The sequence below is a fragment of the Halichoerus grypus genome, chromosome 3 (assembly GCF_964656455.1).
Source record: "Halichoerus grypus chromosome 3, mHalGry1.hap1.1, whole genome shotgun sequence".
NCBI classification, from domain to species: domain Eukaryota; kingdom Metazoa; phylum Chordata; class Mammalia; order Carnivora; family Phocidae; genus Halichoerus; species Halichoerus grypus.
The window spans coordinates 77,591,365-77,607,371 of NC_135714.1; the positions used below are offsets into that span (position 1 = coordinate 77,591,365).

The 16,007-nt window shown below is 42.7% G+C and overlaps 1 protein-coding gene across 2 annotated transcripts in view; it reads right to left on the reverse strand.

The window, feature by feature from the left end:
• UNC5C (unc-5 netrin receptor C) overlaps positions 1 to 16,007 on the reverse strand; it is a 351,172-nt gene that overhangs the window by 6,099 nt on the left and 329,066 nt on the right. For both annotated transcript variants that reach the window (XM_078068990.1, XM_078068989.1), the window contains 2 exons: positions 5,945 to 6,094; positions 3,722 to 3,886 (listed from right to left, as the gene is read on the reverse strand). In XM_078068990.1, the coding sequence (XP_077925116.1) occupies positions 3,722 to 3,886; positions 5,945 to 6,094 (315 nt within the window). The remainder of the gene's footprint in view (positions 1 to 3,721; positions 3,887 to 5,944; positions 6,095 to 16,007) is intronic.

Sequence of the window (16,007 nt, forward strand, 5' to 3'; positions counted from 1 at the left end):
CCAGGGACCTCCCGCAGCACTTTTCCTGGTCCACACATTCTGCCTGCCCTAGGCATGTTGGCCATATTTATGTGTTTACTTCTTTCGATTCCTCAAATTTCTCGGAGATGCAAGTATTTTTGTCATCCTCAGAGCCCCTATGATACTCAGCACAGTGCTCTGCATACAGAAGTTCCTCAAGTCATATTTGTTGAAATGAGAGAAAATATGTTTCCTAGTACAGAAGGAGTATAAAGCTGCCTCCTGATAGAAGCCCACCTCACAGACCCGTGTTGAGCTTCCTTCCAAGTAAATGTGACTAATAATATGGCCCGTCTCACCATTAAATCCTGAAGTAAAGGCCAGGTAAAGGCAGGCCTGCCTCTCGGGAGGGTCTGCCACATATTCATGTTGCCATCCTTTTCCTGGTGAGTAAAAACCTTCACCCCTTCATGTGGGCCTTCGAGGCCCCAGTCACCAGCCCTGACTACTGTGCCTATTTCTTTGTCTGTGGATGCAATAAGCCCATTAGGGCATAATTCCTTGTCTCTCTTATCAGATGGATGACAACGGGCTTGGAGGTAAAAGAAAAATATACATTTACATTTCATCTAAAAATTTCAGTTGCTATTAGTTCTTCCTTTCCTTCCAGGTAAGAGTAGAGTTTATTCTCACAGAATGCTTATTACAATAATCATTTATGATATTGGTACCATCTGTCTTTGATGCCACGGTTCTCTCAGGTAGGCATATGATTTTTCAACATTAGCCCGGCAGCTGCTGTGGGTGACTGCGCACATTTTCAGCGCTGTGTGGGAGAAACAACTTTCCACTCCCGTGTTCTGACTCTCCTTCCTGAAGTCACCTCAGAAAACTAGATTTTCCTAACAGTTGTTTAAACAGGCTACAGAAAACTGAAGAGTAAGTAGATGGGATAAGTTCAGCAGGCTGATGTTACTTTGCGCATTTTAAGTATTATTCTTCATGTACAAAAAGTGTACAGAAAGTGGTTAGAAGGCCTCGCAAATGTGGGAAACTATAATCGTTACTTTTATCTGGGAATCAGTCAAACAAATGACTAATACTGCCTCCCGAAGTTCCACCTTTTCCAGGGTTCAAAGCTATGACCTAAAGCAAGGTGTGATCAACCAACTTGGGAAGACAAGCCATCTTCTTTACTCTGGGAACGAATATTTATTCATTTACTTATTAAGATTTATTTTTCATTCCTTTATTTTCATAGTGGCTGACTGAGGTTTTATTTTACTATTTTGATAGAAAGGGAATCTAAAGTTTACTTTGATGCCAGATGCCACAGACTGCAGAGGCAGAGTTTACTCAAGAACCCAGTAATTCTAACAGCATCAACGGGACCAACAATAATGATGAACACTGGCTGAACATGGGCCATGAGCCAAGTTCTGTTCAGTGCACTTACTAACATTCACTCATTCATTGCTCACAAGAGTTCATCCTTTGTTATTGTACCAATTTACACATGATGAACCTGAGGCGAGAGGGGTGAAGTGATTGCCCTTATCCCCGTGGAACTGTCCATTTGGGAATTTCCTACCATAGGTCTCTGTGTATAGTTACCAGTAAATAGAAGGCCTGACGAGACTTTAAATTTCCCTCTCTTCTCTACACTGTTTTTTCTCTTGTTGATGGGTAGCTTCACTGTTATTACTCCCCCATAGCCCTCTTAAAAAAATAAAATTTTTCATTATTTACATTTGGGCGTGCATTCATGCCCCTGCTTTTCTTCTTTCAGACATTTTCATTCTTAAACTCCATCTCTGTGAGACTAAAGGCTTTGTCTCTTGTTAAGGAATCTCTGGTCAAAGCACCCAGTAAGGAACAATTGGCCGACTCTTGACATCTCCACGGTCTATGTCAAGCACAGCCTGATCTCCCTGGGGGGCAACAGGTCCTTCCTGACTAGAGAGGCCAAGGGCCACGGCTTTATAAATGACTGCTGGTGAGTGCGTTGAGTGGTGGGTGGCTGGGGGGAGGGGGCAGCACATTCCTGGCCAGTCAGCTCGTTCTTGGAAGAGCGCACTTTGGAACTGCAACCCCAGCCCACCTGCCAGCTAGCCTTGTGATCCTAGTAAGGAGGCCCGTGCAGGAGAAAGGCACCACAAATGGCATCTTTTCTATGTTTGGTTACGGTTTGTCAGTCACAGTGTACCCCGACTCGGAGCTTTTGATGAGGATCCGGGGCTCAGGGCTCTCCAGAATCAATTGTTCAGAGCTGAGCCTTGTTCCTCAGCATCAGTACTCAGCCCCACACGTCCCCCCTCTGTGGGCCGCATGCACCCGCATTCAAATGCTAACCATAGCGGTGGGATGCAGTGACCCAGAAGTAAAAGCAGCAGAGTGCCCCATAATCCCCAAAGTCATATGACTCCAGTCATTTCTGCCCCTCCCTCAGAGAAATGTGCTTGTTTGTCACACGCAGCCAAAGGCATCTGGCGGGACTGAGGGCTGGCCTCTCTGACTGCCACCAAGTTGCAAAAGAAATCATCTTTCCTTTACCTTGGCACAGGGTGAAAGTCCTTAAATGGTGATCACACTTTGCAAAACTGTCCTTGCCCAGCAATGGCCCTGGTGGGGGGTGGGGGGGCTGGGGGCAGGTGGTGGGGGCCACTGAACAGCTCCCTTTCACGTGCGGCCGCCGCGCCTCATCCAGCTTTTCATCACACAGCAAACGTTCACACTGAACTGAAAGCAAGCATCAAAGGAGCAGACGTCCTCGCCCCCCCTCCAAAATTCCGCAGCCTTTGTTGTCATGGGAGCTGGGTGGTTATTGAACTTTGCAGACCTGCTGGGCCTGGAAAGTGAAAACACCCTCCTGAGCCAGCAGGGGTGGTGCTGTGTGCCTGGGAGATAGGGCCTGCGCCTCGGAGGGCCGGACGGTTGCCATGGCGCTCTGACACCGAGATCATTCCTTATGAATATCACCAGGGTCTGTGACTAAAGTTGTTTATGAGTCAAAAGTCTCATGGAACTACAGCAGGAAATGGTGGCCGTGGCTCTCCGCAGGCTGTGGGAAAGAAGGATGGAGCGTCCTGGAGCCCGACATGCTTTCCCCCTCCTTGGTTTGCCAAGGAAGACAGTCTTTAAATACAACATGGAGCACGAAACACACCGCAGAGTGTGACATTTCATTTGTCACTGTGCATGAGACAGCGCGGGAGAGAGTCTTTTAAATCGACTGTCCCGCTGTAGTTTTAAAATATATGACAGTCCTGCACTTTGTGGTTCAGCCAGGGGCTCGAGCTTGGCTGAGAGGCGCCGGGAAATGCTGCCTTCTGACCATTTGGTTTACTCTTTTTCCTTTGTTCCTCCAGTGTGGAGGGTTTCTACTGTTCAAAAGGAGGATGGGGAGAACACGGTGCACCAAGGGATGCTTCGGGAAAAGTGACTCCATGCACACACCACTTAAATTCTACCTTGTACTTGAAATTCGGATTGGTCGTAAAAAGTTAGAACATGATCCTTAAATTCATGACCTAAAATAGAAAAGGCTTATTTTTCAAAAAGGATTTCCTATTATATTCTTTTCTATATCTTGCTCCCTGTGTTCATTAAAAATATCACTCTATTAATAAATAGGACCTATACCAAGCGTTTCAGGACGTCCCCCATGGCCTATGTTGAGACACTTTTGTCCTCCACACCCCCCTCTCCTTCACAAGGTCATTGTCTCCCCTGATTTCTGAGGCAGACAAGAGCTTCTTACCTCTGACACGGTGCAGTTGAGCTGGAAGATCTGCCCTTCTCCTTCCACCTGTCGCACGCAGAGTTTGCAAACCAGCTCCACTGTGTTCAGGCTAAATCTTTCCAGGGTGAATGTGCAGTGGAGGTTTCTTTGAGACCCACTCCAGATATGATAAAAAGGAATCTCCTAAAGGATATAACCATGTTAACCGCCGATGAGGGACTAACACCGAAAGCGACTCTCAGACACTGCCTGCCAAAGACTTTTCTTGGGAGTACACATCACCTTATTTAATCCTTGAGAGAGGCCCATGCATAAGGACATCCCAACCCACTTTTCGGATGAAAAAACCGAGGCCCAGAGATGTTAAATACCATCCCCCCCTCCAATCCCACAGCTAGTAAGTGGCAGAGCTGAGATATGAACCCAGGGAATCAGCCTCCAAAATCTATATACCTAACCAGTCTGCCACTTCCCTGTCATTTATAAAAGAAGCCATCGGAAGTGGGTTTTCAAAAGTTTAGCGAATTCCCAAAATAAAACCTACACACTCCAGTCATTGCTCATTAAAAGGAATCCCTGCCGTGGTGTTCTGGAGAAAAGCAAAGAAAGTCTAAAGGATAAAGCACTGACCCAGTTCCCTTTCATGTCTACGTGCTCCCTCTGCACAGGACAGGGAAAACCAAAACTCACTGCAAGCGGGACACTGGGGGCCCCGATGAGCTGCTGCAGAAAATCCTTGGCCTAAAAAGCACCAAGCCTCTAACAGACATACATTTTCTAGAAGTCTGGACCACCTTAAAGAGCCCATCCTAGAATCTTATGTCCATAAAGGAAAGAAAAGGTTAATACACTTAAAAAAGAAAAAAAAAGAAGTGGGGGAGAAAATGGTGGTTAAGAACAGAGGCTCTGGAGCCCAATTCAGTATAAATGAGAACACCCTCCCCTTGCTTACTTGGTGTTGTGGGGTAAGTTAACCTTCCCATGCCTCAGTTTCCTTATCTGTGAAAAAGTAAGCAAAAGAGTACCTAATCATAGACCTGCTAGGGTTAAATGAGATAAATCAAAGTGCACGGGTGTCTGGCAGATGGTAGGAATTCAGCCAGGCTTGGCTTGAACTACTATCAGATTATCATTATTACTAAAATAGTATTTTCTGTTCTGATCGCACAAAGGATACTGTTCATAAAAGGGAAAGATTTATGGGGTTTTATGGCAGTTGCTAAAGAAAGGAGAGAAGAAAGCAGAGAGAGAGATTCCATGAGAAAGTCAAAAGCCAGATCCCTCTACCGAGGGCTGAGTTATACAGAAAAGTCTAGTAGGCACCCCCTATGAAAGCTCCAGAGTGCTAGCAAGCTAGGGAGTTTGTTTCCCACAACTTATGTGTACATATTAGACCTATGAGACTAAGAATGAACTGGAAATCTTCCCTTCACTCTTAGTATGTTCACTGACTTCTATCAGGAAGTCACAGCCTGTGGAGCTGCAGTGCTGGGTGTGGGATTGGATTCTCATGCGTGTAGACACGGCCTTGCAGCTTAGCGAAGTGTAGACACGGCCTTGCAGCTTAGCGAAGTGTAGACACGGACTTGCAGCTTAGCGAAGTGTGTCTGCATCTCCTGAGACTGGGTATGAGGCTAGAGATCCCGTCACACAGCCTTCTGGGAGCTCAGGCTCAAAGACGTTGGGGGAGGGGGTGACAACCCCTGGAGAGGCCTCTGCTTTTCCCATGTGTCCATGCAGTGAGACTTTGGACCAGTATTTTTATGCTGTTATCTAATAAAATCCTGATCAGATTTTATTTGTAGGTGCTATTTCAATTTCCAAATTGGTGTTCCTTCCAAGTTTTCAAGGTAAAGGTATTTTCCTAGGAAGGCTGGGGTCTAATTTGTCACACGGGGGGTAACACTGTTCTTCCGTTTTCCCTCACGAAGGCATTTTTGAGGTTGTTTTTATCAATTCAGTGTTAGCATTTATTCTGAAAGTGAACTGAAATGATGGACTTGGAAGTCCTTTTACTAAAAATAAAATAATGACAGTACAATTATCTGAAGGAGAATTAAGAAAAAAAATTCAAATATTCTGGAGTATTTTTCAGAAATCCTAAATAACTTTACACCATTTTAGAGAAACAAGTACTGTTACAGAATTAATTTCAAGGAAGGGAATATCTTATGTCTAAATAATTTTAGACTTCTTTCTTGGAGCTGTCTCCAATCCTTTGGTTCAGCTCGGGAACCTTACCTGATATTTTGCCAGCAATTTACTTTTCCAGAGGGAATGGGTGATATCGTGAATCGACAGGCGCAGGTTGTGGGTGCTGCCTTTAAAATGAAGAGCCTTAGGTTCTTCTAGGAGCTGTCCTCCCATCTGTCTCTCAAGCTGCAATACTTCCTACAATGACATGCCCAAAGTCAAAAGCAAATCACTGAACGTATTACTTCCGCTGGCTGGCTCTCTCATCAAATGAGCAGGTTTCCTCACAGCGCCTCCCCCACACCACAACTAACTCGTGCAGACTCTCACTTCTGCAGCCTGGAGGCCCTCCAACGTAAGCCCCTGCCGTTTGTGTGTGACTCAGTCCTCCTGACCATCAGCTCCCTTTCAGCAATCTGCATCATATGTTGTGAGGGAAATTCAGGACAGTCTGCATTTCCCGATGGACAAGTGGGAGATTTAATCAAATCCTGGAAAATAACAATCAGAACCCCGGATGGGAAGAACTCCAAATGAAAGAAAAAACAGGCAAAAATATAAACAGTTAACAGAAGTCGATTTTCAATGAACTTTTAGGGAAAAGGGCAAATCACTAGAAAACTAACCCACGTCTTGGACTTGGCAAAACCAGCCAACAAGTAAAGATTTGGAATGCATTTGGGGCATTTAAAAAAAAAAAATTTTGTAGTTCCTTTACCTACAGAAATAATAACATTTTTGCTTAAAATTCTCCATTGCACAATTCCCAATTATCAAAAACTAAAAGAAAACGTCCTATTAGAGGAAAATATACTGATACAGATTAGGAAGGTCTGTCAGCATCAAATATTGAACTAAACAGTTATACTCAGATTAAATCTGGAAAAGAATACCTCATTTCTCAAGAACTGTGGCTGATCAAAAAATTTGCTATGTAACTTTACTTCTACTATAAAGATGTAACATGAAGACAAATTCTAAATATACTTTTATTCCTCAGACAAGCTAATGGGAGTTAACGAAGCATTTCCAAGTACAGCTGTAATTACCCAAACAGCAAAAACCCTAAGTTATCAGTGAACAAAATATGCTGAGTCTCCTTTGTTGTCAGAACCATCCCTGTGCACTTTGGTTAGCTCCTGTCCTGCTTTAAACGTTTTAGCGACACTCATGTGTAGGCAATTTGTGACCTTTCTTTCTTTCTTTCTTTTTTAAGGGTTCAGGAAAATAATGGATTTTATAAAAATATAAAAGGAAAACACAATCTTCTTTTTTGGTGACATTTCAGTTGGAAGCATGGGGTTCAATAACACAGGCGCCCATTCAGGTCATTCCACACACACGTATTGGGCACCCACCAGAGTACCGAACACAGATGGATCATGGCAGAGAATTGTGAGTATGGGAAGCAGACTGCCTTTTACCCAGAAATACGTCCACTGTGCATTTGTTGAATGAATTCTAACTCACGCACATGTAGCCCAGTAAGTGCAGAGCTTACCAACATTGATTACGTGTAAATTGTTCATTTCTAGGGGCTTCTTAGTGGTTCTTAGCATTCATCATCTTTGAGTCAGGCCACTATTCTGAACAATGCAAGCCGCTGAAAGGTCCTACAAGGTGTAGGAAATATTAGGATAATATGGAATATGGTCTCAGACATGGATTCCTCTAATTAGTGTTTAATGGAAGAAATGAGGCAGTAATGCACTGATGGAGAGACGGGCATGGTCCAGCCGCCTTGGAATATTTACACTGAGAGGATTCAACCTTGCTGGCTGACGAGTAGCTATTACTTGTGACAGGAGTCTGAGCAGTCAGCCGACCCCCAGCCAGCCAGTCGGCTACCGGGACACATATGTTGTGCCCTGGCTCTCTGTGCCTACAGCTCAGCAGGCTCTTGAGGGTCCCCAATAAGCCATACAGCTCTACCCAACCCAGAGTTGCACATGTTCCTTGTGGAACACTTCACACTCCATTCCTCGACAAGAATCTGGCCATGTGGAAATGAAGATGAATAAGAAAAGTGAGGGTTAATTGCAGTTTCTTCTGCTTCAGCAGCAAGGCATAATGAGCTTATGTTGATCATGTTTGGTGTCTAGTTAGCATAATAGAGAAAGCTGATGTTCCCAGTGAACCTGGCACCTGACAAATTCTAAAGCTAAAATGATGTTTGTTTATAAGCCATTAGAAGAAAAGAAACATAATTAGAAATCTTTGAGATTACAGTCATGCCAATCAATCAGTTCTAGCTTCTTTCCAGTACACCCTAATTACCTCATCAAGACGTCTAAAGAGCAATCGATAGTAATTATCTGATTACTATAGATCTTCATTATGTCCAAATTATCTCCCTGGGATGTCTAAAAGAAGATGCATTGTATTCTGGGAGGAAACTGTACCCAACAATGTATAATCCACACCCCATTCCCACAATCAACATAGATTGCCAGAGGATATGGAGAACATTATCAGTTTTCTTGGCAGGGAGGACCATTGAAAAAAACCTAAACTGCCTATTGGTCATGACCTTGAAGTCAAGAAATCTAATACCACATTTGAATGCAAAGTCTGGGTTGGAGTCAGCCCAAGAATAGGCCTCAATCCTTGGTTGCTTCAGCACTGACCTCAAAAGGCATGATTAAGAGTTCTCACTAGTGGGGATAGACAGCATTGGCTTCAGCCTTTTTTGAAAGTACCAAGTAAAATGCCATTTTATTTTATATTATTTTATTTAAAAGATTTAAAGATTTATTTATTTATTTTAGAGAAAGAGAGTGGGGGTGGTGAGGGGCAGAGGGAGAGAGAATCCCAAGCAGACTCCCCGCTGAGCATGGAGCCAGACGAGGGGCTCGATCTCATAACCCCAAGACCCTGACTTGTGCCAAAATCAAGAGTTGGACACTTAACTGACTGAGCCATCCAGGTGCCACAGTAAGATGTCATTTTAAAGATAATGGAGATAGAGAACACATCTCCATATTCTTAAGCTCTCTGTTTTTCCACCAACCAGGAACGGCAGAAAGCTGCTGCATAGAGTTGGGAGGAACCTAACTTTTTTGTCCCCTTTGATTAGATATGAACCCTGGTGAAAGATAAACTGCCCATTGGGATGTACCCATTCTTACAGCAGAGGTCCCTCTCCAAACATATCTGATTGCACATGCCTATCAATCAAAAAACTGAGCATGCATTTTATGCTTCTTTATAAATGATATACCTATATTAACACATCAGTAAGTTACTGTATTACATTATAAAATACACATAAGCTTAAAAGTATGAGCTAAGATGAATAAACACGGAAGTATTATTATCTTTTTGGCCCCCAAATTCATTGGGCCTGGGGTGTGTGAGGGCCATTTTGGAGACCACTGGCTTGCGCAGATGTCCTTTCACTGCTACCTCTGGGAGAAATCAGCTTTAGAATAAATGATTCAGTAAGAAGAATCCTTACCAGGGGGGCGGAGCAAGATGGCGGAGGAGTAGGAGACCTGGATTTCGTCTCCTCTCAGGAATTCAGCTGGATAGGGATCAAACCATTCTGAACACCTACAAACTCAACAGGAGATCGAAGAAAAGAATAGCAACAACTCTCTGAACAGAAAAGCGACCACTTTCTGGAAGGTAGGACGTGTGGAGAAGTGAATCCGAGGTGTTATTCGGGAGGATAGACGGCGGGGGAGGGGCCTCCGTCGGCCGCTTCTGGCAAGTGATAGAGCCCCGGAGCACAAAATCGGAACTTTTAGAAGTCTGCTCCGCTGAGGGACGTCACTCTGGTGGCGAAGTGGGGGGTGGAACCCTCGCGGGACAGTGTGGTCTCAGGACCCTCGGGGTCACAGAAAGACCGGGGGTGCCTGAGTGCGGCAGAGCTCCCAGGTATCGGAGCAGGGAAGCCGGCTGCAGAGACGGAGGCCAGGCGCGGGCTCTCAGCTCGGGGTTGCTATAAACCGTGATCCGCGGCACAGTCGGGCCACTGCTCCTCCAGCAGGGACCCAACAAGCGGCAGATCCGGGGAGACTCACCTTCTTCCCCCGGGAGGAGAGGTGCGGGAGCGCACCGCGGGGATCCGCTGGGTTTGGAGACTCCACCCGGGGTCGGGTGCCAGATAGAAAGGCGCGGTCACAGGCCGGGTGAGCGCGAAGTGTGGCCGGAGACCGGGGAGACGGGAGTGACTGACTGCTTTTCTCTGGGGGCTCGCTGAGGAGCGGGACCCCGAGTTCTCGGCTCCGCCGGGGCGGAGACTGGGAGGCCGCCATTTTCACTCTCCGCCTCCAAAGCTGTACGGAAAGCTTGCAGGGAACAAAAGCTCCGGAGAGCAAACCCGAGCAGATTACTTAGCCCGGACCGGCAAGGGCGGGGCAATTTTGCCTCCGGCAAAGACATTTGGGAACCACGGCAACAGGCCCCTCCCCCAGAAGATCAGCGAGAACAGCCAGCCAAGACCAAGTTTACCGATCAATGAGAACGGCAGAACTCCAGCGCTAGGGGAATACTGCACATAGAATTCATGGCTTTTTTACCATGATTCTTTAGTCTTTCAAAGTTAATTATTTTTTTTTTTAACTGTCTTTTTTTCTTTTTTCCTTTTTTCTTTTTTTTTGAATTTTTCTTTTTCCCTTTTTCAACCAACATCTTATCAATCCCTTTTTTAAAAAAAAAAATTTTTATTTTTCATTTTTAAAGTCATATTCTATCCCTTCATAGTAGTTACCCGTATTTTTGGCATATATATATAAGTTGTTCTCTCTTTAAAATCTTGAGATAGTTTCTTCTAACAGATCAAAATATACTCTAAATCTCTAGTGTATGGTTTTTTTCTACTCCCCTGCCTGATCACATTCTCTCCCTTTTTTCTTTCTTTCTTTTTTTTTTTTTTAATCCTCTTCTTTCTTTTTTCAAACAACTTATCAAATCCTTTTTTAAAATTTTTTATAATTTCCATCTTTACAGTCATATTCCATCCCTTCATCATATCAACCCTTATTTTAGTACATATATAAGTTTTTCTTTCTTTAAAATTTTGGGAGGGACTTTCTTTTAACAGACCAAAATACACCCAAAATCTAGTGTGTGGCACTGATCTATAATCCAGCCTGATCATATTTGATCACATTCTGTTTTTGTTTTGTTTTGTTTTGTTCTGCTTTTGTTTGTTTTTATCTTTATCTTTTTCTTTTTTCTTTTTTTCTTTCCTTTTCTTTTTTCTCTCTTTCCCTTTCTTTTCCCACTGCTTCAGGTCTTTTCTGATTTGTTTAGAGTATATTTTCTGGGGACGTTGTTACCCTGCTAGCATTTTGTTTTCTCATTAATCTATTCTCCTCTGCACAAAATGACAAGACGGAAAAAATCACCTCAACAAAAAGAACAAGAGGTAGTACCGACTGCCAGGGACCTACTCAATACGGACATTAGTACGATGTCAGATCTAGAGTTCAGAATCATCACTTTAAAGATACTAGCTGGGCTTGAAAAAAACATGGAAGTTATTAGAGAAACCCTTTCTGGAGAAGTAAAAGAACTAAAATCTAACCAAGTAGAAATCAAAAAGGCTATCAATGAGGTGCAATCAAATATGGGGGCGCTAACTGCTAGGATAAATGAGGCAGAAGAAAGAATCAGTGAGATAGAAGACCAAATGATGGAAAATAAAGAAGCTGAGAAAAAGAGAGATAAACAACTACTGGATCACGAGGGCAGAATTCGAGAGATAAACGATACCATAAGACGAAACAACATTAGAATAATTGGGATCCCAGAAAAAGAAGAAAGAGAGAGAGGGGCAGACGGTATAATGGAGCAAATTATAGCAGAGAACTTCCCTAATTTGGGGAAGGAAACAGGCATCAAAATCCAGGAAGCACAGAGAACCCCTCTCAAAATCAATAAAAATAGGTCAACACCTCGACATCTAATAGTAAAACTTACGAGTCTCAGAGACAAAGAGAAAATCCTGAAAGCAGCTTGGGAGAAGAGATATGTAACCTACAATGGTGGAAACATTACATTGGCAACAGACTTATCCACAGAGACCTGGCAGGCCAGAAAGGACTGGCAGGACATATTCAGAGCACTAAATGAGAAAAATATGCAGCCAAGAATACTATATCCAGCTAGGCTGTCATTGAAAATTGAAGGAGAGATAAAAAGCTTCCAGGACAAACAAAAACTAAAGGAATTTGCAAACACGAAACCAGCCCTACAACAAATATTGAAAGGGGTCCTCTAAGCAAAGAGAGAGCCTAAAAGCAACATAGACCAGAAAGGAACACAAACAATATACAGTAACAGTCACTTTACAGGCAATACAATGGCACTGAATTCCTATCTTTCAATAGTTACCCTGAATGTAAATGGGCTAAATGCCCCAATCAAAAGACACAGGCTATCAGATTGGATTAAAAAACAAGACCCATCGATATGCTGTCTGCAAGAGACTCATTTTAGACCCAAAGACACCCCCAGATTGAAAGTGAGGGGGTGGAAAACCATTTACCATGCTAATGGACACCAAAAGAAAGCTGGGGTGGCAATCCTTATATCAGACAAATTAGATTTTAAACCAAAGACTGTAATAAGAGATGAGGAAGGACACTATATCATACTTAAAGGGTCTATCCAACAAGAAGATCTAACAATTGTAAATATCTATGCCCCTAACATGGGAGCAGCCAATTATATAAGGCAATTAATAACAAAAGCAAAGAAACACATCGACAACAATACAATAATAGTGGGGGACTTTAACACCCCCCTCACTGAAATGGACAGATCGTCTAAGCAAAAGATCAACAAGGAAATAAAGACTTTAAATGACACACTGGACCAAATGGACTTCACAGACATATTCAGAACATTCCATCCCAAAGCAACAGAATACACATTCTTCTCTGGTGCCCATGGAACATTCTCCAGAATAGATCACATCCTAGGTCATAAATCAGGTCTCAACCGGTACCAGAAGATTGGGATCATCCCCTGCCTATTTTCAGACCACAGTGCTTTGAAACTAGAACTCAATCACAAGAGGAAAGTCGGAAAGAACTCAAATACATGGAGGCTAAAGAGCATCCTACTGAAGAATGAATGGGTCAACCAGGAAATTAAAGAAGAATTAAAAAAATTCATGGAAACCAATGAAAATGAAAACACAACTATTCAAAATCTTTGGGATACAGCAAAGGCAGTCCTAAGAGGAAAGTATATAGCAATACAAGCCTTTCTCAAGAAACAAGAAAGGTCTCAAGTACACAACCTAACCCTACACCTAAAGGAGCTGGAGAAAGAACAGCAAATAAAGCCTAAACCCAGCAGGAGAAGAGAAATAATAAAGATCAGAGCAGAAATCAATGAAATAGAAACCAAAAGAACAGTAGAACAGATCAACGAAACTAGAAGCTGGTTCTTTGAAAGAATTAACAAGATTGATAAGCCCCTGGCCAGAGTTATCAAAAAGAAAAGAGAAATGACCCAAATCAACAAAATCATGAATGAAAGAGGAGAAATCACAACCAACACCAAAGAAATACAAACAATTATAAGAACATATTATGAGCAACTCTATGCCAGCAAATTAGATAACCTGGAAGTAATGGATGCATTCCTAGAGATGTATCAACTACCAAAACTGAACCAGGAAGAAATAGAACACCTGAACAGACCTATAACCACTAAGGAAATAGAAGCAGTCATCAAAAATCTCCCAAAACACAAAAGCCCAGGGCCAGATGGCTTCCCAGGGGAATTCTACCAAACATTTAAAGAAGAATTAATACCTATCCTTCTGAAACTGTTCCAAAAAATAGAAATGGAAGGAAAACTTCCAAACTCATTTTATGAGGCCAGCATTACCTTGATCCCAAAACCAGACAAAGACCCCATCAAAAAGGAGAATTACAGACCAATATCCCTGATGAACATGGATGCAAAAATTCTCACCAAAATACTAGCCAATAGGATCCAACAGTACATTTAAAGGATTATTCACCACGACCAAGTCGGATTTATCCCTGGGCTGCAAGGTTGGTTCAACATCCGCAAATCAATCAACGTGATACAATACATGAACAAAAGAAAGAACAAGAATCATATGATCCTCTCAATAGATGCAGAAAAAGCATTTGACAAAGTACAGCATCCTTTCTTGATCAAAACTCTTCAGAGTATAGGGATAGAGGGTACATACCTCAATATCATAAAAGCCATCTATGAAAAACCTACAGCGAATATCATTCTCAATGGGGAAAACCTGAGAGCTTTCCCCCTAAGGTCAGGAACGCGGCAGGGATGTCCACTATCACCACTGCTATTCAACATAGTATTGGAAGTCCTAGCCACAGCAATCAGACAACAAAAAGAAATCAAAGGCATCCAAATTGGCAAAGAAGAAGTCAAACTCTCACTCTTTGCAGATGATATGATACTTTATGTGGAAAATCCCAAAGACTCCACCCCAAAACTGCTAGAACTCATACAGGAATTCAGTAAAGTGGCAGGATATAAAATCAATGCACAGAAGTCAGTGGCATTCCTATACACCAACAACAAGTCAGAAGAAAGAGAAATTAATGAGTTGATCCCATTTACAATTGTACCCAAAACCATAAGATACCTAGGAATAAATCTAACCAAAGAGGCAAAGGATCTGTACTCAGAAAACTATAAAATACTCATGAAAGAAATTGAGGAAGACACAAAGAAATGGAAAAACGTTCCATGCTCATGGATTGGAAGAACAAATATTGTGAAGATGTCAATCCTACCTAGAGCAATCTACACATTCAACGCAATCCCCATCAAAATACCATCCACTTTCTTCAAAGAAATGGAACAAATCATCCTAAAATTTGTATGGAACCAGAAAAGACCCCGCATAGCCAGAGGGATGTTGAAAAAGAAAAGCAAAGCTGGCGGCATCACAATTCCAGACTTCCAGCTCTACTACAAAGCTGTCATCATCAAGACAGTATGGTACTGGCACAAAAACAGACACATAGATCAATGGAACAGAATAGAGAGCCCAGAAATGGACCCTCAACTCTATGGTCAACTAATCTTTGACAAAGCAGGAAAGAATGTCCAATGGAAAAAAGACAGTCTCTTCAACAAATGGTGTTGGGAAAATTGGACAGCCACATGCAGAAGAATGAAACTGGACCATTTCCTTACACCACACACAAAAATAGACTCCAAATGGTTGAAAGACCTCAATGTGAGACAGGAGTCCATCAAAATCCTAAAGGAGAACACAGGCAGCAACCTTTTCGACCTCAGACGCAGCAACTTCTTCCTAGAAACATCGCCAAAGGCAAGGGAAGCAAGGGCAAAAATGAACTATTGGGACTTCATCAAGATAAAAAGCTTTTGCAAAGCAAAGGAAACAGTCAACAAAACCAAAAGACAACTGACAGAATGGGAGAAGATATTTGCAAATGACATATCAGATAAAGGGCTAGTATCCAAAATCTATAAAGAACTCATCAAACTCAACACCAAAAGAACAAAGAATCCAATCAAGAAATGGGCAGAAGACATGAACAGACATTTTTCCAAAGAAGACATCCAAATGGCCAACAGACACATGAAAAAGTGTTCAATATCGCTCGGCATCAGGGAAATCCAAATCAAAACCTCAATGAGATACCACCTCACACCAGTCAGAATGGCTAAAATTAACAAGTCAGGAAATGACAGATGTTGGCGGGGATGCGGAGAAAGGGGAACCCTCCTACACTGTTGGTGGGAATGCCAGCTGGTGCAGCCACTCTGGAAAACAGTATGGAGGTTCCTCAAAAAGTTGAAAATAGAGCTACCATATGATCCAGCAATTGCACTACTGGGTATTTACCCCAAAGATACAAAAGTAGGGACCCGAAAGGCTACGTGCACCCCGATGTTTATAGCAGCAATGTCCACAATAGCCAAACTGTGGAAAGAGCCAAGATGTCCATCAACAGATGAATGGATAAAGAAGATGTGGTATATATATACAATGGAATATTATGCAGCCATCAAAAGGAATGAGATCTTGCCATTTGCAACGACGTGGATGGAACTGGAGGGTATTATGCTGAGCGAAATAAGTCAAACAGAGAAAGACATGTATCATATG